General features: G+C 39.8%; 1 protein-coding gene across 2 annotated transcripts; it reads left to right on the plus strand.

The window, feature by feature from the left end:
• The first annotated feature begins 379 nt into the window (after nucleotides 1–379).
• On the plus strand, nucleotides 380–24,564 carry DYNC1LI2 (dynein cytoplasmic 1 light intermediate chain 2). 2 transcript variants are annotated; one of them, XM_015873980.3, is made up of 13 exons: nucleotides 380–492; nucleotides 1,203–1,276; nucleotides 1,672–1,788; nucleotides 7,714–7,944; nucleotides 11,654–11,820; nucleotides 12,015–12,108; nucleotides 12,534–12,669; nucleotides 13,279–13,390; nucleotides 14,123–14,182; nucleotides 14,896–14,937; nucleotides 15,384–15,501; nucleotides 16,154–16,270; nucleotides 21,503–24,564. In XM_015873980.3, the coding sequence occupies exons 1-13, from the start codon at nucleotides 398–400 to the stop codon at nucleotides 21,607–21,609; spliced, it is 1,470 nt and encodes a 489-aa protein (XP_015729466.1). In that variant the 5' UTR covers nucleotides 380–397; the 3' UTR covers nucleotides 21,610–24,564. The 2 variants fall into 2 exon arrangements, with proteins under 2 accessions (XP_015729466.1, XP_032302922.1); XM_032447031.2 differs by lacking the exon at nucleotides 21,503–24,564 and adding an exon at nucleotides 18,602–19,314.
• The last annotated feature ends 222 nt before the right edge of the window (nucleotides 24,565–24,786 follow it).

Raw genomic sequence — 24,786 nt, forward strand, 5'->3', positions numbered from 1 at the left:
TGTTATCCATGTGTGTTAATGAGTCTCGCTCTGGATCACTCCGCTCCATCCCCGCTCTATCCGTGCCGTCACTCCGTGCTGCACAGCGGGTTCTCTCTCCCTCCCTTGTCTCGTTGTACCCGCCGCCACCAGGTGGCGCTGCCGGAGCCGCCCCGCCCAGAGCGCGGCACCGCCCAGAGCGGGGGGCGCTGCCGGGGCTGCCCGGGCGCCGCCTGATCGGAACGCGGCTGGGCTGCGGGCGGCTGACGGCCGGCAGGGGCGGGGCGGGGCTGGAGGCGCTGTGCGGGTGGGGGCCGGGAGCGCGGCGGGTCGGCGGTGCGGGAGGGACGGGGAGAGGGAGGAGCGGGGTCCTCGGCGGGCCTGGGTGAGGTCACTCTTTGTGGCGGTGGTTGGCAAGATGGCGCCGGTGCTGGTGGAGAAGAAGCTGCTGGGGCCGGACGGGCCGGGCGGTGCCGACCTCACCAGCGAGGAGGAGGAAGGGCAGAACCTGTGGTGAGCGGCCGGGACGGGGACACGCGCCTTCCGCGCCGTGTTGGCCGGGGCCGAGGGTTGGGCGGCTGCTGCCGGGCATCCCGGTCTGTCACGGCACAGTGCCCTGCCGTGCGGGGCCGCCTCGGCTCACCTGCGGGTGGGGGCAGCCACGGGCCGCGGCCGGGCTGGGGCAGAGCGAGCAACACGCTCCGACGGGGCAGGGCCGCGATCGGGCCTCGCTGACGGGAGCGGGGAGCGGGCGGGGCGCGGGCAGGGTCGGCCCGCAGGGAGCCCTGCAGCCGGGATGGGGCCGCGTCATGGGGGGAGACGGAGGAGTGCGGACACGGAGCCGGCGGGATGCGGGCTGGGGGCTGCGGTGTTGTTTTAGGCACTTACCGCTTGAAAAGAACGGAAGAAAAATGTGTGAGTGAAAGATAGTAATGGATTGTGGGAAGAGTTAGTCATCAATTGGAAAGTAATGCATTGCAGTGACGTGACTGCTGCTAAGAGAGAGAACTTCACTGCATGTGCTGTAGGGATTGTATCAGCTCTCCTCGCAAAGGTGACTTATTTCTTTAGACATGAGAGATGAGCTGAAATTCTTACCTGTGTCAGAGCTGGGTTGTACACAGGGTGAGTGTACCCCAGCCCGTGTGGGGCTGTGGAGCTCGGGGTGCTGTCAGGGCTGTGTGTCCCTGCTGTCAGCCTGACTGCGCCTTCTGCCTTCCCAGGTCATCGATACTGAGCGAGGTTTCCACCCGGTCGAGATCTAAACTGCCCTCTGGCAAAAACATCCTTGTTTTTGGTAAGTAGCAGATGCAGGAACGAGGCCCGGCTGCTTTCTGTAGAGGCAAAGCACGTTGGGAACAATGATGTGAACACACTGACGCATCACTTAGATGAAATTAGCTCCTGTAATGTGATCTGTGGTATTCTTTTCTCCAGGCTGGCGGTTTTACTTTCTTTTCGGTTTATGCTGTTAGACTTATAGTGTATATTTGGATAAATGGGAGCTGGTAGACAGTGGGGTGCTTCTTTCTTATTGTTGTGGTATAAGCCATTGGATTCAGCTAGAAGAAAACCCAGCAGGTATAGGCCAGAAATGCACAAGAAGGCTCCTAGTTTCCAGGTGTGTTTCTAAATTCTGTTCAAGTTAATTCTGAAATTGTCTTTTTCTTTCCTGTAAAAACTTACTGGCAGGTGATGATGGCTCAGGTAAAACCACGCTTATGGCTAAAATACAGGGAGCAGAACATGGCAAGAAAGGAAGAGGACTGGAATACTTATATCTGAATATTCACGATGAAGACAGAGATGGTAAGGTCGTCTTGTATGCAATCTGTTTATGTAATTAAGTAGCTGATGTGTTTTCATGTAACTATAGCTTCAACTTTGGGTTACACCCAAGTAGCTGTTTCTAGTGTTGTTGTGTATGGTTTGTAAGGTACATTGATTTCTTAAGCCAAGGGCATTTTGTGTTCGGATTTGGTCTATTTCTTGTCTGTTTGGTAGCTTCACCTGTGAATGATGTAGAAGTGCATTTGACCTATTGATATAGCTCAGGATCTGATTAATTTCAAGGTAGACAAGTATGCTGGTATTGAGTTACAAGCAGATATATTGTCATTGGGTAGAACTGCCTTGCAGCTCCAGAAAGATGCTGACACATCATCAGAATTTCAGATGGATTCAGATCAAACTTGAACGTGGTTTTTGGGGTTTAAGGTTTTCTTGGTTTCTTGAGCAGCGTGTGTGGAATTTTGGTGAGCTGTAGCTGGGCCGTTTAGTTAGAGTTGAATAAATAAAGAACAGAGCATGAAGTCAGAGTTAGCATTTCTGTTGTTCAACTTGCAGCTTTTCTCGCTGTCCCTTTTTGTTGCTGTTGGTGATGATGGCTATTTTTTCTTAGTGTTTGCGAAGCAAGAGGCTGGTCTAATGGTGAGAATGCCACTAATCTCATTTCATCTGTTCTGCTGAAGGTTAGGAGACAGGAACAGATGAAGAGTGAGCTTGTTATCCTTGCTCCTAAATCTGCCTGTGTCACTTGAGCAAACTACTGAACCTCTGTGTTAGTTTTCCTCCCGTAAAAGTGGGAATGGATGTCTTCCTGATCATTGCTTCTGAGTTTGTAGCTGGGAAGAAGAAGCAATGATGGTGGTTTAACTGTGTTCCTGAAAAAAAGATGAACTGGGAAGATCCTATTGTGGCATTTTGGGGATGGAAATGTACTGAAGGTTTGCATGAGTTATTAAGTACCGTATGTGTCTGGTTGTTATGGAGATTGGTCTTGTGCTCATGTGGTAATAAACTGTCTTTAGATACTGGGTTCAGCGCAGTTAATGTATGAGCACGCTGCCCGTGTCATCAGTTGGTGCCTAATCTTACAGTTGCTAAAAATGTTCCGTGGTGTAATTTTCAGTGTTGAGGCCATTCCTTACTGCTTGAGATCCTTCCCATATATGCTTTCTCACTGTGTGTCATCTTCTTCAGGACTGCATAAATACACCAGAGTGAAGGAACCCCAGGGCTGTAGAGATGCTGTGTGATACCAAGCTCAGGGCAGCTACAAAGGGGATGGTATTATGAGCAGACAGGTGTTACATGTGATGTTCTTAATGGTGGTATTGAGCCTCAAGTACTTCCCTACTCAGGAAATGTTTTGGGGCTATTCCTGAGTATCTGAAAGTGATAAGTGTTTGTGGTGGTTGGAGAGGCTTGTGGTGAGAACTCTGGCAGTGGTGTAGCAGGAAAACATAAAACCTTTTTGACTAGCTGACTCAGCTGGATAATTCAGGTCTTCATGCATCCCTTTAATAGATGTGTTAAGATCTAATAATATCTGTGTCTTTCCTTTTTGTCTTGTTAGCGTCATCAGCAAGCTAAATAAATAGCAAAGTGGGTCAGGACCTCGTAACAGATGAAGTTAACACTCTGATTTCTCCAGTACATGCTTTGTTTTTTTAACTCTTTGGCTGCTTTAGGTGTGTATGTATTTGGATGCAGTTTTGGGAACAACCAAACCTTTATAACTGTCCCACAGTTCTTGGAAGCCATGAGGAAATGGGAGATAGGCGGTCAGGAGCTGACTGCTGTGTACTCATTTTTGAGGATATCTGCTTTCTGTTGTACTCTGGTCTACTTGAGACTAGCAAACCATATGGATTTATGTCTAGGGGTGTCAAGTCAACATTGTTAACCTCTATATTAGGGTGAAGAAGGTCTTGTCAGCTTCTTTCCCAGATGCTGGGAGACTTCTGTAAGCCCATTTTTTTTCTTTTCGTAAGAGTTTATTATTTCCATGTCATAGTGCCGAGTCATTATCTACTTCCTAGCTCCCTTTGCAGATCTGAAGGAAATCTTCTGTGTTGTTTCTTATTTCCCCCTCCCACTCCCTTTCCTGTCCTACTCCTTAAAGGCTGTTTGTATCTGACTCCACTTATGTTTGAAGGAGTCGCTGCTTCTTGTTGTGTGACGATTTACTGTTGTCTGCTCACGTAAGAAAAGTTACTCAGATGCATATGAATTTTTTTATCACCTCTGTGCTTAATATAGGTGCCCACTGACTTGTTTGTTTTTGTTGTTGCTGCCTGTTTCTTGGCAGTGGTGGATACCTGACTTGGGTGACACAATGCATGTCACTGCTGGTTGGGTTCTGTTTCTGTCAGGCATTAGATGGTTGATGTAACATGTCCGGCTTTGATCTCTAGGGATAACTTAGAGTTTCAGTACTGGACCTCTTCTACCTGAAAGATCTTCTCCTCAGGGTATTATCCCAAATTCTGCCTAGGCTAAGGCATGAACCAGCAGTACTGAGAGAGAGAGGAAGAGAGAGAGAATTCTGCTAAGGTACGGTATCCTTTGAGCACATGGCTTCTGTGTACATGGCACCTCAGTTCTGGATGAAAGTACTTACAGCTCTAACTGTAGAGTTATCTCAGCACACTTGGAGCTCAGGCCCTAGAATTCTGTTAGTGGCATTTCCCAGGGTTCTAAGTTTGAACTTTTTGCCTTTGTGTTGAGCAGGTGTCTTTGTGTCTGTGCGAGTCTGTTTGCTTTTGAGAGCTGTCTGAATTGGTAGGATGTAGATGGGGGGATCTGCATAATTTTATTACAAGATTTATTTCTGGAGTAGATTTTGGAGTCTCATAGAGTGATGGGTCACAGTTAAAGAGGGGGTGTGCAGCAGGTCAGTGAAATAAACTACATCAGCTGTTCAGGGGGCTGGATTTGTAGCAATGCCATATGGGTTAGCAGGCAATTATAAATACTATAGAGATCTTTCAGTTGCCCTTCTTCAGATTACCCCTGCAATACAGTTGGCTCTGGCTGTGCCAAACGTGCAGGTGAGATGCAGTCATTCGTACTTGTAAGAAAATCAGGTAGTCTTTTTCTTTGTGCCTCAGGTTTGGACCAGCCTCAGTCATACCATGTACATATTCCAGTTGAACTGGTTATTCCAGCGAGAGCCAAGGGCTGCTGATACAATGGTTTCTAATGGGAAGTTTTTTTTGTCAACATCTTTAAACTAATTCTAGTGAAAGTGATTTTGTTGTTTTCTTCCACCCATGGCTTGGATAAAGGATATCGAATTAGCACTGATACATTTCGAATAAAGGAAATGTCATTGCACTTCACAGAATCAGATTTCTAAAGTAAAATTCATCAAAGATGGAAAACCCTTTTTGGGGCTTAAGGATCAAGTATTGGCAGGATTTGGAGATGTAATCTGAGCAGTGATTGTAATAGTCTTTAGTTAGTAACACCTGTTACTCCAGCAGGATCTAGTAATTATTTGCTCTGTGTTGGCATCTTGTATAGTAGCCATGATGAAAGGTCCAGTTAACATTCACATCGTGTGACTAATAGGGAGCTTGACGTGGTGCTGACAAAGTTGAATTTGCCTTCTAATCCTTGCCAAACTGTGAACAAGCAGCGCTTTAGCTTTCTAATGAATATAGTAATTGAAAATCCCAAGCTATACCTGATGGTTATGTTTTTACTGTGAGAAGGGAAGAAAACCTTTCACTTTTTATTTTCATATGCTGTTGTCTTTAAATTAAAAAAAAAAAAAAAAAGGCCAGTTACACTTATGTGAGGGTTCGGCTTCCAGTCTTGGCAGATTGGTTTCATCTGAGTGACAGTTCCACTGTGTGTTCTGGATTCAGTATGTGTTCTAGATGTAAAGTACAAACTAAACCCTTACATAGGACAAAGGTGTTTGGTAAACAGAATCTTTCCAGCCTTTAGTTATTGGCTTACAAAAGTGGCTGCAAATCAGTGAATTAAGTTGTTTGTTGAATTTTGTTACCTGCTAAGATGTGAAAGTCCTTTTTGTGGTTGAAACAGTCACCACAGGAGAAACTATTGAAGTGCTAATGAGAGTTGGAACTTTTATAGCTTATAGGCAGATTTTAGTTAGTTTTCTAAGTCTCATGGTCTCTTGAAGAAGGCATTGCTCTGTTAGCTGTGTCTCAAGAACCTCCAACTCATAGAAACCCCCTGCAGTTGTTACCAGCCGGTAGGTTTCTACCTCTGGGAATGTGCAAAGGAGCGGCTGTGATAAAAGAATCCTGTGCAGAGGTTTTGTGTGCGGTTGTATTTGTGATCACATTGTTTGCCAAACTTCTACCAGACCTTTCCTCAGTCCCTAGAGGCCTTCCAATACTGTGATAGTTGTTTGTGATATCAGGGAGTGTGGGGGAGAGAGGGGACAAGTAATTGATGAACGGTGTGTTTCTTAAATATGCACCAATTATTTTGTCTGTTCACTGCAAAAGATGGTTCTGAAGTGCCCAGTTGGCAGTGAGATCTTTTAATGAATTGAGAAGCATAACTGTTGTCCATTGTGATGGTTGAATGCCCTGTGATACCTTGCAGTACCTACATAGGAGGATTATAGAGATACAGAAGAAGGACTGTCTGTGTACAGCATCTTGATGTAATCTGTCTGTAATTTGGACTGTTCTGTAATGTTATTCAAGACCTAATTAGCAGGGGATGTGTGTATATCTCTGTGCTATTTTCTTATTCCAATTTCTTCAGTCAAATTTTTGCCTTTTTCTAGAGCCAACGTTTTTTGATCATTTTTCTTGAAGTTCTGACAGCCACAGAGGCTGGATTTATTTTGTGCAGCTGAAAGATTTGGAACACATGTCAAGGAAATGCAGGGACAACTCATCTTAAAGCTCAGTAGCAGATTTGAAAGTCTGTGTTCTGCAGGGATTGGCTCGCAGGCAGGGTGCATGTATTTCATAATTCACCTCTCATCTGTTATGCTTGTGGAGACCCACTGCTCCCTCTGGACATCTGGAATAGAATGGAGAACACTACAGAGAGAGATTACTGAGAGTCGCCTAGATACAGTAAAGGGACTTGAGTCTTTTCCGGTGGAGGCTTCTGAGGATAACGTGATTTGTTTAGACTTGGTTGTCCAGAGTGCCTGATGCATCACTCCTGGATGATGCTGCATTTTCACTTTCTTGTGTTCTTGGCAGAGTTCATGTCTGAAGGGAATGCTTGCTGCCTGGCAGGCTGTTTCCCCTTGCATTTCAACAGAAGTTGTTTGATCACTATCTAGGCACTATGGGGAGAAACACAAAAACCAAAATGCCAAATCTTTCATCCTGTACTAATTCTATGAACAGACTGTAAGTAGAAGCCAATGTTAAGTCACTGTGAATTAAGAGCAGATAGCTTTAAAGTTTGGTAGGCTTTACATTTATCCTGCGTTTGGCTCCTCCTACTTCTGTGCTAGAGACCTAAGCTGCTTACTGCTTGTATCTCATTTGCAGCTTAGTTCTGTTGTGAGATGTCTTGGTTTGTTTAAGCAGAGTCTGAGGGACACTTAAGGCTTTCTGACTGACTGCAGCTGTGCCCACCCCCCTTGGAACATGGCATTACTTGTGTGTTAGATGGGTGCTTGATTTACTCGCCATATACTTATCTCAAATTGAGAAATGCCATGTGATATCTAAAAGCTGTTGTGTCACCTGTCAATAATAAAAGCCAAGGAACTGCTATTACATGTTAAAACGATTCTGAATCAAGAACAGACCTGTTTGAATGGAGGCATCTACTTATTAATTTAGGCATTTTTATGTGCACCTGTGTGGAACTGACAGGATCTGCTGGTAGCTGGGCTCTGCTCTTTCCTGTAACGCTGAAGAAGTCTCTGTTTACTCCTAGGTCAGCAAAGCAGCAGGCTGACATCCTCTGAACTACAGCTGTGCTTTTTCTTTTCAGATCATACTCGCTGTAACGTTTGGATTCTGGATGGAGACTTGTACAATAAAGGGCTGCTGAAGTTTGCTATTTCTGCAGAATCCCTGCAGGACACCATTGTAGTCTTCGTTGCGGATATGTCTAGACCTTGGACTGTTATGGAGTCTTTACAGAAATGGGCCAGTGTCTTGCAAGAACATATTGATAAGCTGAAAATTCCACCAGAAGAAATGAGAGATATGGAACAGAAGTGTAAGTCTGTGCATGCCTATGTTATTGCTTTATTGTTTAACCTGTTGCTTTCTTTGGTAACGATTAATTTCTTCTGGTCAGTGTTTTGAGAATGCTTTGAATAACAGTTGCTTTGAAGTTATGATCATAACGCTGATTCAAATGGACTGTTAGGCTTTAAAAGGTCTCTTGCAAAATTTCAGGTGAATTGTCTCAATTCTTTGCAATTGGGAGATTCTGATAATTGTTGGTTTGTTTTTTAAGACCATTTCTTAAAAAGTCAACCACACAGAATCGTGTTATTAAAACGTCAGAATTCAGTAGCAAACAGAGCTGTCTGCTTTCCTGTGGTATCCAAGGCAGGTTCCATTCCCTACTGTGTACGTTCCCAATGTATTTCTTTGCCCTTGCCTTTCATGAGCCTCAGACCGTGGTTCTGGTACGTCTCACTCTGGCTGTTCTTACCCTGTGACTTTAGGAATGTTGTATAAATTAGTTTCTTCCCTGGCATAACTGTGGCAGGAAGGAATTTGGCACTGGTAAGCAGTCACTGCTGCAGCACTGCTTCCTGCAGCTTCTTCTAAAATAATTTGGAGAGTTTTTAAAGACTTTTTTTTTCTGTATTCAAATTGAATTACTTTGAGATAAATTCCTTCAGTGGAAAAGATCTTAGCAACGTGCTCCTTTTCAGCTGAAGTACAGATGGATCCTGATCCTGGGTGGGCGCTGCTGTCTGTTGGTGGTGGTTTGTTTTTTGCAGGGCTGGTTGCTGGCTGCAGTGGTGTGTTTGCACCTTGGCAAATTCTGTCTCGTAGCTTCCTTAAGTTCACTTTAGGGAGCAGTGTAATCTGTTTGGCGTGTGGGCATTCAGATGTATTTCTATAGCTGATCCCCTTCCTGAATGCTAAATACTGCTTTCCCAATAGGCCTGTGCCTACACCATGCTGGTTAAAGTATATGTTTGCTGGTTGGAGCCATCTGTGATTTGAACATCAGATTGTATTAAAAAATACTAAGGGAAAGAGCTTGATTTTTGAGAAGCAGTAGATGGAAAAGCAGTTTGATTTCAAAACACTGCCTTTAACCTGCTTTGCATTTTCGGAAGTGCACTGAATTCTATGGCAGTCAAAATACACATGGAGTTCTATGTGCTGCTAAAGCTGACTTTTGAACAGGAAAGTGTATTCAGCCTTCACTAAGAACGCACTGTGTGGAGGAGTCAGAAACAGTCATGGCACAGAGTTAGCACGGAATGTCAGGAACCAAGAAGATGTCCCAGGATTGCTGCCATGGACAGTTATAAATGGAAGCACCTGAGACATCCCTGGCATGTCTTGATTTTTGATAGAAGGGAGGGAAAAGGAAAACGTGTGAGCTGCGTGTTTGACACGGTCATAGGGCTCTGCTGCCATCGTGTGGGTGAGCGCTGAACTTCAGTCCGTTGTGGGCATGCAGGTAAAACGGGACCTTCGTCTTCTCTGCAGAGCATCCATCCTGCTGCTTCTCTCAGTCACTCTGTAGGATAGTTGTCTGCTCTCGTACGTGACTTTCCCATCAGTTGCTCTGTGACAGGAGCAGTGCCTGCTCTTACTGCTAACTTCCAGTGATTATTTGTAAAATTAAAAATTCTGTTCATTAAAACAAAAAAGGGTGAATGAATGGCTGTACCTTACAGAATGGCATTCCTTAATGTGGATTCTGTGGCTGGGAATATACTAATATCTTGCTTTAAGGAGGAGAGGAAATGTAAGTTCCTGCAAGCTGTTTGGGTGCATGATGAACTGCAGGTCCAACAGGAGCCTGAGAGCAGAGATGAAGTGCGAAAGCAATGGATAAGCATGACATTTCTGTATGACAAAGAAACACCTGTAACAGAAATGAGCGTATGTTTCTTATGTTTCTCCTAGCAGTTGTTCACAAGTGGTTGTTTGATGCACTTGTGATGCAGGTTTACTTTGATTCAGATTCTGCATGGAACTTGGAGTTGAAGGGGAGTCTTGACAAACTGCTCCAGCACCCACCACCTGGTGCTTAAATGGCTCAAAGCAGCCGGACACAGGAGCAGGTGCTTCTGTGCTCAAAGTCCAATTGTTGCTTTTATCCGTAATTACTAATTCAGCAATACCTTTGCGAACTGAAACTGTGTGTTCTGTAGCAATTCTCAGCACTAGCCCTGCATTGATAGCAGGCTGTGTGCAGGACTGACAGTGGACAGCAGCAGTGGGTTGTGCAGTCCTCGCTCCGTGGCAAAGGTTTCCTCCCTGGTACGTGGATCAGCCAGAGTGAGACACAGCTCACTGTGTACAATGGAATTTCTGTGTCCAGCTGCTGGATGAGGCAGTGCCGATGGAGGGCATCTCCCTGAAAATGCTTTGGTTCCTTCTCCAGCAGAAGGCACTGCCTGCCCAGCTTTAGAAGTTACCAGATTCTTTTTTATTACTAAAAAAGGGAATTCCTTGTTTCCAGTGAGATTCTGAGTTGGTGATTGAAACTCCATAGTGATCCGTGTTTATGTATTTATTTCTATAACTGCTCTGAACTAGAGCTCTTGTTTTTTATGAGAAAGACACATGTTTGTTTCTAATGAAGATTGCTGTTTGTGCAGCTTTGGGCAGAATTGTTTCTGATTTGTCCTTTCTTCCACATCTCGTTCTGCCACAGAAGTATTTCCTATTTAGAAAAGGTACAGTGACTTCATTTTTGCAGGCTTTGTATTACAAACTTTGCTGAGTTTTTACCACTTCCTAAACCTCAGAGGTATCAGATGGCCCCGTCACGTGGCTGAGTGTTCCGAACAACGGGCTCTTTGTGAATGTGCTGGCGGTTCAGCCTTGTGGAAGAGCTTTCCTTACTGTATGTACGGTCTGCTCTCACCCTGCATCTGAGGATGTGTCTAATAAGGGCACCTTCATGGGAGCACGTGGTGGAGCTGTGGGGCAGTTGGTCTGTGGCACACAAGGAGTTGCAACCCAGTTTGGTAAAGCAATGTGTGGGTCCCACTTTGCTTCCCAATGGTGCTAATACTGGTTTTTAGACGCTTCAGTGTTTGATGGTGTTCAGTATCAGCGGAACCCTCAGCTCTGCCATAAAATGGAAGGACAGAACACATCTTGCTTTCTGCAGGCTGCGCTGTAGTTTTGCAGAATATAGTTGAGTCCCTTTTGGTAACATGTAGATGTCCTTGAGTCTGTATTTACACAGTGTGTGTTTTATGTTTCTGGCATTTGACTCCTGTAACAGGAATTTAGAGTAACAGAAACTTAAATGATGGTCTATAAGGTTAGTATTGTAAGAGTAGCTGTTTCAACATAGTATTTTTGGTGTCCATTTACGTTCTTACTATGTTTTTGTTGCAAGACCAGATAGAAATTGCACTGAATGTAGACTAGGCTGTGAAACTGAATTTACATTTTCTGTTGGCAGCTCCGCTGCAATGAAATGAGTTGAGCTGAGGAATGTGCATTTGTGTAACCAGTGCTGCTGGTTTGTAACATCTGCAAATTGTACTTGATGTAGGTTGCTGTAAATGTTGGGGTAGTTGTGTTAGAAGAAGCAGCGAGGCTTGAAGTTGCATTGTGTTTGTGTGGAACGCTCATTTTAAAGAAAAACATTAAAAAAAAGGAGATTTCAAGTTAGCGACTGAAAAAAATATTTTAACTCCCGTTACCTCTGCTCTAAAAATAACAGCTCATTCCTTTGCTTTGTCTCATGAGTATCTTTACTCTCATAGTTATAAAGGAGTTTCAAGAGTATGTAGAACCCGAAGAAGGCTACCAGGGATCACCCCAGAGAAGAGGCCCTTCTTCTGGCCAAGAGGATGAAAGTGTTTCTTTGCCACTTGGAGAGAACGTGCTGACACACAACCTTGGTATTCCTGTGCTGGTAGTCTGTACAAAAGTGAGTTTCTAGTTCTGTTTGCTACTGTGGAAGCACCTAATTACTGTTAGAATGTGTGCGTTATACAGCCGTGCACAGTTTATTTTGGATTAATAATAAAGAGATTTATTTTGTAATACTAAGGAAAAGGTGGAGATGTGCTGGGATTAAATGGCTGATTTCTTTCTGATACTGTCTTTGTCCCATTCTTCCAGTGTGATGCAGTGAGTGTACTAGAGAAGGAGCATGATTACAGAGAGGAGCATTTCGACTTCATTCAGTCCCACATTCGTAGATTCTGCTTACAGTGTATCCTTTCCTGCTCTGTAGATATTTAATGAAATCTGGAAGCAAGAAAATAATGTTTGAATTTTGAATTATGCATAAAGTTAATCTGAGGAACTGCACTTTATTGTATTCAAGTTGTATTTAGCTGTTTATTACGTAGCATTTCTTGTTTTGAAGGTATTTAAAAATGCATACAGTGACAGTGTGCAGATTTTCAAAGTTAGGTGACTGGGAAGCACTTAACTTTTGAATGTCAGTGAGAGTATCATGAGTCTTCTCTTGGTGTCCTTCCTTTCTCTCCCCAAATGCTGAGTGGCGACAGTTTGTCTTTAATTGCTTCTCAAACATGGGTCTAATAGGTAGGCGGCCATTACACTCCTGTTTTGAAATTACTAATATAATTTTAAAACTATATCCTATGTATTTTTCCTTAAATAAGTGCTCAGATGGAGCTGCCTTGATTTATACATCAGTTAAGGAGGAAAAGAACCTTGATCTGTTGTATAAGTACATTGTACATAAAACATACGGTTTTCAGTTTACCACACCTGCCTTAGTGGTAGAAAAGGACGCAGTTTTTATGTAAGTCAATTGTACAAAACAACGTGGAAGCATATTGCTTCTATTAAATGTGGCACATTATGTAGACATATATGATCTACATGAATTAATTTATTGTATTATGTTCTTAAGTTGGAAATGGAATGTAAAATACTATAATAAATTTAACTTAGAAAAAAGGGAAAGAACACTACCTTTAAATAAATACTTTAAGCGAGTATGTTTTTCTTCTAATGAAAAGATGTCATATTACAAAACTAGTCTTTAAAATAGTATTTAAAGAAACAAATGAGACTCAAGGTGTTGCTGTCTTTTATCATTTTCCATACCTATGAAATATTTTTAGACATCTCACTATATGTTCTCAGTCTTGTTTTTAAACAAAAATGACTCTAATTAAGTCTTTTGAGGGACTTTAGCATAAACCTGTTGTGCATCCAGCAAACTGGAAACATCTTTTACAAGTGCCACTTTTGAAGTGCTTTGATTTTTGTGACTTCAGGTAAAAGACAGCTGGAGCATAGCGGCTGGCTCTGGAAAGAACAATATGTTCACTTGAGTGGCTTGTGTCTCTGTATCTGTAATTTCTGTGGCTCAAAAGACAAAGCTTCCCTTCAATTCTTTTCATAGACCTGCTGGTTGGGACAATGAAAAGAAAATTGCCATTTTACACGAAAACTTCACAACAGTGAAACCAGATGATGCGTATGAGGACTTCATTGCAAAACCTCCTGTACGAAAGGTAAGAAGAGGTAAACTCTTTCCCCTCTGTTAAATAACTACAGTTTGCTTGAATGGTTGCTAACAGCAGTGCTGAAAATCTTTAAATACTTCTTTCTGTATCTAAATGCATGAACCTTCAGGCATTTATTTTCCACTAATTTAAGATACTAAAACAAAGAAATTATTCACCCTAGTGAATCAAAGGCAGTCCAGAATCATCCATTTCATGTGAACCTTTTGGGAAGTGTGAGTTCAGCAATTTCACAAGTGCTTTTGAGGCTGTTATATAAAAACAGACATTGGTAAAGAATAAAGTGTATTACTGTATCACTGACATTAGTGCTAACCCTTCTTGCAATTGCATCACCTGTTAAAATTGATTAAGGGTCAGCATAATGGTTTTGGGAGCTGTGGGATTGAATCTGAGGTTTTACAGAGTAAGATAATAAAACAGGTATTTGAAAGATGCTGATGAGATTGAAAACGATCTTAAAAAGACAAATATGACGACTTATCAAATACTCTTCTTCTGAGGGGAATTTCCACAGGCTGGTTTCCTTGCTAGGCAACTTCATTCACATAAAATATCTTCTAATCACAGCTTCTTCCGTATTTCTTCTCTTATGTGTGAAAGAAGTTGAGTTACTTTAAGTAACAGTGCTAAACTTCTGTCTCCTTTTCTTTGCTGTTGACCACCAAGCCAAAAAAAAAGTTGAAATCATTTTCTGTTTTTAATTTTTTTTTTCAACAGTTAGTCCATGATAAAGAGCTGGCAGCAGAGGATGAGCAAGTATTTCTTATGAAACAGCAGGTAAGAAAAACAGTCTTACTGTATAAGACTTCTCTTTAAGCTCTCCACTGTAATTTGCCTCCAGTTTTCCATTCCTCATTTGCTTTACAAGATAATGACTTCTCAGCTTTGCAGTTCCAAATGTAATTGTGAGCTAAGACTTGCATGTATTTTTATGCATACGAGTAGAGATTTTGGCCACTTGTCTTGGTAAATTGAAAGGAAAATATGCTGAAAACCAAACCAAAATATATTCTAAGGGAGAAGAATAAGATTGCTTGAAATTTCACAACATACGTAGGTTGATCTGTACAAGTGTAAATACATTGCTGTTTTCTTACACCTGGAGGCCTGACAGCCTTCAAGGTGTCAAATTTAGCCGTGCTGTGTCTTATTTTCCTTTGTTAATAGGAACTGCTCTGTTATTTAAAAGAAAACTGATAATACTTTTCTATGTAGTTGATTGTGTCATAAAGGTTATAGAGACTTGAGTGTCTCTGATTCTGATTTGTGGTTCTGAAATGTTTGTGTAAGACAAAGGACTGAAGGAAATGTATTTGTTTCAGCCGTCTCCTAGTGGTAAAGTTCGGAATTATATAAATATTGAAGAGGAAGTCTATAAGTAGCAGAAAAGTGAATGAATAAATAAACTAATAGGTAGTGAACTTCACTGTATTTTATTCCTTTGTAGTTCCTGGAATATATTTAATGTTCTTAATACGCTTTTTTTGCAGTCATTCCTTGCCAAACAGCCAGCAACGCCTACAAGAGCATCAGTAAGTAGATCCAAGAGAAGAGTAGGAGGTGTTTTGTTTCTTTCTAGGGAAAAGAGAGAGGTTCTAAGCTGTAGAGGTTTGTGTTATAAATGTGAAGTATATAATCTTTTCAAACTTCAGAAAATTACAAAATATTTGATAATATTTTAATATTACTTAAAAATGAATTCATTCTAAGTAGCTATGGAAACAGAAATATCTGATTATTGAACTGAAAATTTCATGCACTGATTCATTCCTTCTCTTAGTAGAGGCACAGACCCAAAATAACCCATGTTGATTTTATTTATTTATTCCCCCTGGTGTATAGAATACAGTGCCAATATGGAAGTTGTTTTTTTTTAATGTTGCATTTAGTTTATGTAACTGATTCACTTAATTTGTTCTCTGATCTGTGTGACACTGATTTCTTTTTTTTTTTCTTTTTCTTTTTTCTGTTTTTTAAGGAGTCTCCTGCAAGAGGACCTGCAGGATCCCCAAGAACTCAAGGCAGAGCCGGTCCCGCCAATGTACCCAGTGCCTCACCAATAACGTCAGTTAAGAAACCAGATCCAAATATCAAAAGTATGAATTAGCATCTTACTATGTTTTGTGTGTTGTTTCCCTTAGAAAAAAACATTCCTAAAAAAGAAAGGTCTTGGACTTTATTCACTAGTAGTATTGTGTTAGTTTGATAACAAGAATGAATTTATGGCATAAATCCAGGCTTTTTTTGTTTGATTTTGTCATTCGTGTGACTTGAAGTAGAGTTCTGTTACTGCCAAGCAAGTAGGTTTAGTTGAAAGACACTGATCCTTTATGTTGCCTAAGTACGTTTTTTGTGCATTGGTTGGATTATTAAGAGTGGAGACTGGTTTAAAGTCCATACAGTTTTATACTTAATTTATTCTGGAATCCCCAGTTAAACTTGTACTTCTACTAAATCCCCTGAAGACTGTAATTTTCTGTTGAAGGTAGGGCTGGATAAGGCCCTGGGCAACCTGATGGAGTTGTGGTGTACATTGCAGGGGAGTTGGACTAGATGGCCTTAGGAGGTCCCTTCCAATTCTAAGGATTCTATGATACTGTTCTATGATTCTTTTCTATATTTGAGGTTTATTTCCTTGTTTTGTTAGTATTATCTACATATGGGAAAAAAGAAGTTCACTGGCAGTAACTACTATCTAAATATACAACTATGTTTTGTCTTTTTTCTTTGTGTGTTTGTTTTGTTCAGATAATGCTGCAAGTGAAGGTGTCTTGGCTAGTTTCTTTAACAGTCTCTTGAGCAAAAAGACTGGGTCTCCTGGGAGTCCTGGTGCTGGAGGAGTGCAAAGTACAGCCAAGAAATCAGGTATTGGGGTTGTTACTGCATATTTGAAATACTTTATTTGACCCACGTTGGCCTAAATGTTTGTATCTTTTGAGCTGGTAAGTGAAGTGACAGATCATGACAGACTGTGCAGTGCCAAAATGTGCACTTGAAGTTCTCTTAAAGAGCTCTATTACTACAACTTTGTGACTCAGGGCTTCTGTTAAACTTGTTATAACTCAGTTCTCCGAGTGAAATTGTACTGCAAGGATGTAAATAACATTTGATTCTTGACTATATTCAGAAGGTGCTAATCTTTTACATGAGAGTTCCTTTTCTTCTTAACACTTGACTACTACTCAACAGAAGAGCCTTTCACTGGGTTTAGAATGGAGTTTCCTGTTGAACTACTGAAATCTCTTTGTCCCTCAAATTACAATGTACTGTGTATTACAACAGCTTGAAGTTATCTCATAATTATTTTATTATTTTATTGTGATTCGACACAACTGATCAAGTGGATTTGTTTTGTGTATATGCCTGTGACTGAGTTGTATGAGATATTTATTAATAAGCAATTACAGTATTTTAGATGAAAATAAAACAAACCAGTAGAATAGTATCTGTACAGAACTGAGCGTTGTAAAGTGCAAGATTGTTCCAGCCAATCTTAGAAATTCACTTCTTTGCTGATTGCTTTACTGTTCATTTTCAGTTCTGGCATTCCCGTCACACTGTACACTCAAGAGCCTTCCTCACTTACAGAATTATTTCACTGCTGAATTATTGCTAGATACTCTGCTTCTAATCCCAGATATATGAATTCATGTCTAATTTAATGACTCAACCCACAGTTTCTGATAATGCTTAGAGGAGAGTGTAAGGCCCAAATGCTCCGAACTGGAGATGCAAAAGAGATTTGATGCCGGACAGTGATGATGTAGCTATTAGAAGAATAGTTGGAGTGTGTGTATTTGAACTGAAACTACTTCTAGAGAATTAAAATCAGGTGTGTATGTTTAGTTATTTATAGACTTGTAGGGAAGAGATTCACAAGGCACTTCATACACTGTAATCTCCAAAATGGCTAGAATTTGGCTTCTGGAAAGCCAGTATTTTGTAGCTCTGTTTCTATTATTGATTTTTTTAATGTTTTTTTTTTCTCCAACATTTGCTATTAATTCTGCAAATCTTCTAATTTGATCTCTATTGAATTTATTACATAAGTAAAAATAAAAGGGCTTTTGTATTATATAGCCCCATTTCATTTACATTATATAATTTTATCTACGTTACAAAGTCCTAAAATAGAGTGACCTCTCCCAATAAACACTGCTTCACCCAGTTCAGCATTGCGTGATTACTTACTTCAGTGTCAATTTACCTATTTTTGTAGAAATACGATTAGAAATAGTTTTTAGAGGCTGTTTAATTCCTGTTCTTTATACAAAGTGGAATCAGTTTCGGAGTCCCTGAGTGATGTTTGAAAAAACAAGCAAACAACAACAAAAAATAAAACACATGAAAACCAACCAAACCAAAGACACTTGAGATAGATGCAGTGTCATCTCTCTGGGAGATCTATTCCAGAGCTTAATTTATTATTTTTTTCTGTTGTATAGTCAGTATATCACTATTCCAGAACTATTTGTCTTTTTCAGGAGAGACAGAGTATATTCTCTCTTTCTTCCAAGCAGTCTTCTGCATATTTAAACACTACTGGCCCTTTTCCTGTGACTCTTGTCCAAACTGCATAAATACACTTGTCAGCCTTTCCTCAAAGGTGTTTTGATGGCTCGGATAATTCTGACTGTTATGCTGTGTACTTTTGTCTGTCTGTAAAGGTTACCTTTTTCTTTTGGTGCTCGGATGTGAATGCAGTATTCAGACAAGGCTTTGTCAGCTTTAAGTAGAAATTACTCAAATTATCCATCACAACTGATGCCAGGGTTGTATTTTTTTGGCTCTATGATATTGATCGACTTTTGTTAGAGCAATGCAGTTTAGTACAACTGCCGCATCCTTATAGGATGTTTCCTAGTCCTTATTAAATTACCTGATTATTTACAAAGCAGTATTTTATTATTCTTTTGCATTCTGTTTTTTGACAGTTTATGTAAATAACTTTTTACTTCTAATTCTGTTGATCAGAATCCTTTGTAGTTTCTTTGAGAATGCTAGCCTGCATATCTGGTAACTTCAACAGTTGGACAGAGTAGATTGCTGTTCTTAAATATTGACTAGTAGTGTGGATAATTAATGGGTAATTTTATGAGTTACAGTTTAAAAAATAAAATAAATCAAGACTGTTTTTTCTAGCTTATATGAAGGTTATGTGAGATGTGATATCGAACGCTTCTCCCTTCTCCGCAGGACCTGTTATCCTATCATAGAAAGAAATTTGGTTGGCTTGACACAGCTTATTGGTAACAGATCCATGCTATTGTACTGCTAGGCTGTTTGTAAACATCTAAACCATCATTGCACTCTACGGACAAATACTAGAGTAAAAACTAACTAGTTTTAATGAGCTTTACTCTCCTCTTTTAGTTTTCTAGAACATAATGTGCCTTCAGGAGTTCTCAGAGGTGACTAATGGCTAGTTTTTTGTTTTGTTTTGGTCAGCATTAACTTCTAATTTAAATAGATTATTTTTCTCATGAAACATCTAGAGACAGCAGTCACACATCCTTTCTTAACTCTTTGACTAAATTAGATGAGTTTCTAGCCTTCTGATAAAAACTGAGCTCTGTTTTCTCTGCTAGTTTCTTCTTCATTACTTGCCATCATTGGCTTATCTTTTCTTGAACATAAGTGATTAGAATTGTGTGCAGCACTCCAGATACATCTAATTGTAGTGCCTGCAACAGCATTTCTCTTTCTTTGGCGGATGTCCCTCTCCTGTGTGATCACAAGATTGCAGTTGGCTTTTCTTGGCTGTATCAAGTTGGTAGCTCACACTCATCCCCGCACTTTTGGAACAGACCTGTCGGCTTTCAGTCACAAGAGAATATACCTGTTCCTTGTCAGATGATGTTCTCACATCTTATACTCTACCAGTATATGACTAAACTTTGCTGAGAAGGTAAGAAGGACTCTTAACACCGATGTCTGAAAAGCTCTTGTTGAGTTTATAAAGTTAGCTGATTACTTGTTCTTTTGTGTAAGGGTTGATGAGTCTATCTTAGAATGACTTGTGGGGTTAGGAAGACTGAATTAAGGCAGCCTCTTCCATGTGAATAATAGTACTAAAATAATATTTGTAAGGATTTTAAGTATCTAATCTGAACTATTTTAAGAGCCCTAAGTCTTCTGAAGATTGCCACTAAAAATATTTATATTTTAAGAGGTTGTCTGTTTCTCCCACAGTTGTAAATATCCTGTGGTTGAAATTGAGATATTGTCATAGGTTGAGAGAGACATTATGGATTTAAATGTACTGATCAGCCTGGTTGATTGCTTTGTCCCATGTCTTACTTGAGAAAATAACGTGGGTAGATATTCATCTTATTCATTCCTACGCTGTGCAGTTTTTCTCCTGTCCTATTTGCTTTAATGTTGCTGGACTATCTTTTTCCATTTGTAGACCTAGACTCTTCAGAAAGCATCCAATGATGGATTCTGTGATGGACGTTTTATTTCCTTAGGCATCTACAGATACGAAAGATTTCAGTATTTCATTTCTGTTCACAAGATACTTTCAGTTTCTAAGATTTGATTTCACCCTTCCAGATGAAGAACTGGAGTTTCGAGCTCTCATTAATCTGGAAATAAGAAGGCATACAATTGGATAGCACACACTTAATTGACTAAGGCTGCTACTATTCTTGACTATATTCTTGTAAACTGAAAGCTAATATCAATTTAGTTTACGATGGAGGGAAATTTTCTTATTAACAACTCCTTTGTTTTTTCTCATTCGAAAGGCGATCATCTCTGACAGTGTTAGTGGGGAGTGTGCAAAACTACATATCATTCAGTAGTTTGGCAGTGTTTTTCATGTGTGATGTGAGGTAGTTGCAGGAGACAACTGTAATGATACAGTCCATTTGTTGTATTAAAAACAAAGCCATGGTTTATGTTTAGACCTTCTTTTGCTCGAGTGGTTCATATTTATTTAAATCAGAGTGTTCTTAGTCTACAAGGGAGATTTTTTGTATTGGAAATTGGAAATCTATTACTTTTTTTAAATTCGTTTAAATACTGATGTGCTGAATAGATGCTATTAAGAATACTGTGGCTTATGATCAGCATTTAAATCTAAAACCTGTGCAGTGATTAAAAGTAGCCTTTTAACTTAGTCTTTGTACTTTGGAAAAAAAAACCACTTAAATCTTCAGCAGTCAAATCTTGCCTTCCTAATGTTTTCAGCATGTACCCTGGAAAAAATCCACCTAATATTTCACACACATTTGAACTGGAAAACAGATGCTTGTTAAATTCTTTGGCTGTGTAAGGAAGCTGCACATGGTTATATAATCTATTTTTTTGTCTAAAAATACAGGTTTTTAATCGTAAATGCTTGTACGCTGTGAGCTTTAGAATATATTGTTCCAATTTTAATGATCGATTCATCTGTGGGTTTATAATTTTCAGAATGAGGGAATTAAACTGTAGTTTAGTGGGAGAATTGTTAAAAGGCTTTGAGTCTAATATAAAAATGTAAGATATGCTGTTCCATGAAATGCTTCAGTGTGTCTGTTTTCAATTGAAGAAGTCCTTTGAAATGATGGCTCTGAGATATTAAATGAATACACAGTTCATGTCCCCCTTTTTAAGGGAAGCATTATCTGCAGACATGAAAGAGTTGTTGTTTAATATTAAAATGCATCAGGAATAAGTGTGACCAAACAAATGTGATTTTTCTAGCAGGTGTCCTTCATACTTAGGAGAGCTTGTGGCTGAAGTCTTTGTTGAAAGACTCCTTGCTATACATACTAATAATAGAATTGTGTACAGTTAATTTCTATAGAAAATTCTAAATGTGGTTGTTTTTAAGATCTCAGTTGCTTTAGTGTATGTTGCAGATACTTTCATGCTTTGTATTTGGTATAATTCAGCATTTTGATTTTTTGTGTTGAATCAAATCTTAGGTCAGTCTTTATGTAGATGTTACCTTGTATTTAGTCAAGGCCCCTGTGTTCTTGGGAAGGTGGTGAAATAAGAAGCAATTAACTAATTGACGTAACAAATGATTTTATGAATGCATGTACTCATCAGTTAAAATATCTTCTGGAAGGTAGATTGCTTTAACCTTGTCCTTTTTCTTTTTAGGACAAAAAACAGTTTTGACTAATGTTCAAGAGGAATTGGATAGGATGACTCGCAAGCCAGACTCTATGGTAACAACAAGCTCTCCTCCAACAGAGAATGAAGCTTGATAGCGCTTAAAAATGCATAAATAAATGACCAAATAACTATGTATATTGATCTGATAAGACCAGGAATTTTCTGCTGTGGCAGATGCTATCAGTTTTCTTGGGGCAGGGGAAATGAGCTTACTATGTCATTGCCTTGTCCCAGTAAAAAGTGCACATTCAGGAAGTTTGCATATAAAATCCCTCTGTATAAGATAACCATTTAGAGTTTATATAGGGCAATTCTTTTGGTTTTCGAGGTAAGCAGGTGCAGCTGCATTTCCTGTTGTGAAGAGCACAGAGAAGCAAGATGCAGAATTATTACTAAAATACTGCTTCTGACTGCACGTAAGGCAAGAAAGAAATGAAATCCTCTACCAGAATTACGGGAATTGGCCACTTGTATGTTTGCAAATGTGTTAAGTACTTGGAAAGGTGGTGGTGATGTGACAGAGCATTAATTAGGTGAAAGAAGCCTAGGTAGGGGATGGAGCCCTAAAAGGGAAGCAGATTTGAGTCAGTAAGAAACAAGAACGTTGGATTGACTGGAGAGGAGCGATGTTGTTAAATCCTGTGTTTCGCATAGGGTAAATAATCACTGTTTTAAAAAAGACTACTTTATATTGGAGAATTCCAGGCCAAACACTACACATCATGGGAATTTATTCTTGTTATAAATCTTGTTTTAGTTTAGGAAAAAAAAAAGTCTCAGAGTGTGGATGCCCTTTCTGGTGTAGCTGACAAAGGGAGAAACTTAAACTTGTTTAGATCCAAGTGCCTGGCACAGTGTGTGATGTGTCTTTAGAAGGTGCTTGAATTTATTGTGCACTGTAGTACAAACAGTCACTGTTTGTTTGTTTTTGTTTTTTTTTAAATCCGTAGTATGGCAATTTGTATTTAATTTTAAGTCCTGTTTCCTGATAGCTTCTGCCTTTTTTTATGCCAAGAGGCTTATGAAGAATGGTCGGTGACGTATCATTTTCCCATAATGAAATGCGCTACAGAACACTCTCAGCATTTTTTTCTTACTTTTTGTAACTAAATACGAGCTACCAAGTGAAAACTGACTCCTGCCTTACACCTGTGGAAGTTTTTCAAAAGCTTTCAAGGCCCTTTTTCCAACCGCATCTGCTGCAGGTGCAGCCAACTCCAGTTCTGAAGGTAACCTAACAAGCACGAATGTGTACGCGAAGTACATAGTCAGTAACTTGTTTTGTACTATTATTTTTTTAATGTAGCATTTCATTTGGAAAGGTGGGTTATGGTTGTCCCCGTTGCTGTGACGGAGCTCTGTCCATGGTCACACAAAACCATCCTTCTGTAAGGACAAAACTGCTATGGTTACTGAAATGGCACTTTTGATTTTATATACGGTATGCTTGTTTTACATGTACACACTACCCGAAACTGAAAATATGCCAAGCATATTCTGTGCTCTTAAAGCTGAAGGGAAAAACCACAATTTGAATTACGCGGGGTTTACTTTCTGTTGGTGTAAACTTGTTGTACTAAATCTGATGTCTGGGTATAACTTCCCTAATACATACTGTTACTTAAATATACAGAATTAGATTGACCACTAACACAGTACTGGATGTTAACTTCAAATCCTACGTAACATCAAGAGGCTGTTCTTCATGTAAGTCTGTCTAAACATTATCTAGGAAGCTAAGAGTATTTACTTGCCTCTTTGACAACCGTTAATATGAGCATGTTAATTGTGCCAGTTTTGTTGAAAATATATTTTTTAAACTTTTTAAAATAAGGAGTATGACCTAAAGTTACACAGTTATCTAGATAACAGACTAAGACTGTGGATGGCCGATGGGTATGTAGATGTACTTCCTGGTGTAATGGGTGCCAGTTGCAAGTTGCCACACCAGAAGTAATTACACTCTGTCTGTCTGACACAGAGAATTGAGGCTGGAGACTGAAACATCAAAGGCATGACAGGAAAATTGGAAAAGTGTGTGATTGTAATGGGATAGAGCTTGAGAACCTCAGCCCAAAACTGTGTTTTTGCCATCTAACCTGATAAGCACTTTCTCTAGCAATATAGCTAAAACTTACAACTGAAATACTTCCCAGTTTTATGGAAGTATTAAATGTACTAAAATTGATCAAAACTGATAACGTATAGTAACTTAATAGTTTTGCAGAAAGATGCTTCTGGCAAAACAGAAACGGATTTCCAGTTTCGAATTGCAAGTGAATGCTCCTAGTTTATCAGAAGAGTTGTAAGTAATGTAGCATCCTGTGGCTGCCGAAGTCTGCCAGCTTTGGTGGGCTGCACAGTTGTTCTTCTGGTGTCTTCAAGCATTGGAACCAAAGGCCAATTGCAAACAGCCTTTACATTTTCAAGTGAAACTTCATTTTATTTGCAGATACACTTGTATGGTAGACTGTTTAAACTATTATATGACTGTATTTATGTGCATTACGGTGACTGCATCTACTATTCATGTTTAAGAAAACAAAAAAGGAAATTATTCAACTTGAAGCAAATATAAAAGTTTAAAGATTGGCCCTCCATAAAAATGCTGTGGTTATGCTGCTTGATTTTAAGTTTGCACTTTTTTTTTATTGGCATTTAAAAAAAAAACAAAAAAACTGTTTAAACTGAATTTCGTATTTTATTTAATTTAACTGCGTTGAAAGTGACTGCTCTGTACATCATGAACTTAACAATATACATGCTGTAAATGAAAGTTCACTGTCCTGTATACTAAGGGGTTTTTTTGTTTGTTTCTTTGGGGGGAGGGAGGAAGGTGGAGCAGGGTGGGGTGGCGGTTGTTTATTTTGTTTGTTTTTTTTCCAACTTCCAATTTGGACTGCAAATGTATGAGACAAACCTTAGTCCAGTTGTATGGCTTTAACCAGGTGCAGTATGCAGTCATGTGGGATCTTGCTTTCTAGTGCTGGCAAAATAAGGACATCTTTAGTTACTGGCTTCAATAAACACGAATCCAGACTGCTCTACGCTGTGATTTTTTTTAGTTTTTATTTTCATTTTTAAGATCACCCCTCTAGAGCTGTTTCTGTGGGAGCAGAAAATCACTGAGTTCAGTGAACAGGAGAATTAAGTCGACTGATACTGTTGTGTACAGGGTGGAAAGCTAGCACTTGGATGGTGTAAATAATGGACTGCTAATAACAGAACTGTGTTTTTTTCTCATTGGTAAGTGCAACAGCTTTTTCTTA

This window comes from Coturnix japonica, chromosome 6 (genome assembly GCF_054131305.1).
Source record: "Coturnix japonica strain WE chromosome 6, WE-NBRP24, whole genome shotgun sequence".
NCBI lineage: Eukaryota > Metazoa > Chordata > Aves > Galliformes > Phasianidae > Coturnix > Coturnix japonica.

Bases quoted from the DNA above. Each gene is read 5' to 3' on its own strand.
- DYNC1LI2 (XM_015873980.3), top strand. From the start codon at position 398: ATGGCGCCGGTGCTGGTGGAGAAGAAGCTGCTGGGGCCGGACGGGCCG. The intron at 7,945-11,653 runs GTAAGTCTGTGC...TTACTCTCATAG, and splicing joins GAGAGATATGGAACAGAAGT to TTATAAAGGAGTTTCAAGAG. The intron at 12,109-12,533 runs GTATCCTTTCCT...ATAAGTGCTCAG, and splicing joins TCGTAGATTCTGCTTACAGT to ATGGAGCTGCCTTGATTTAT.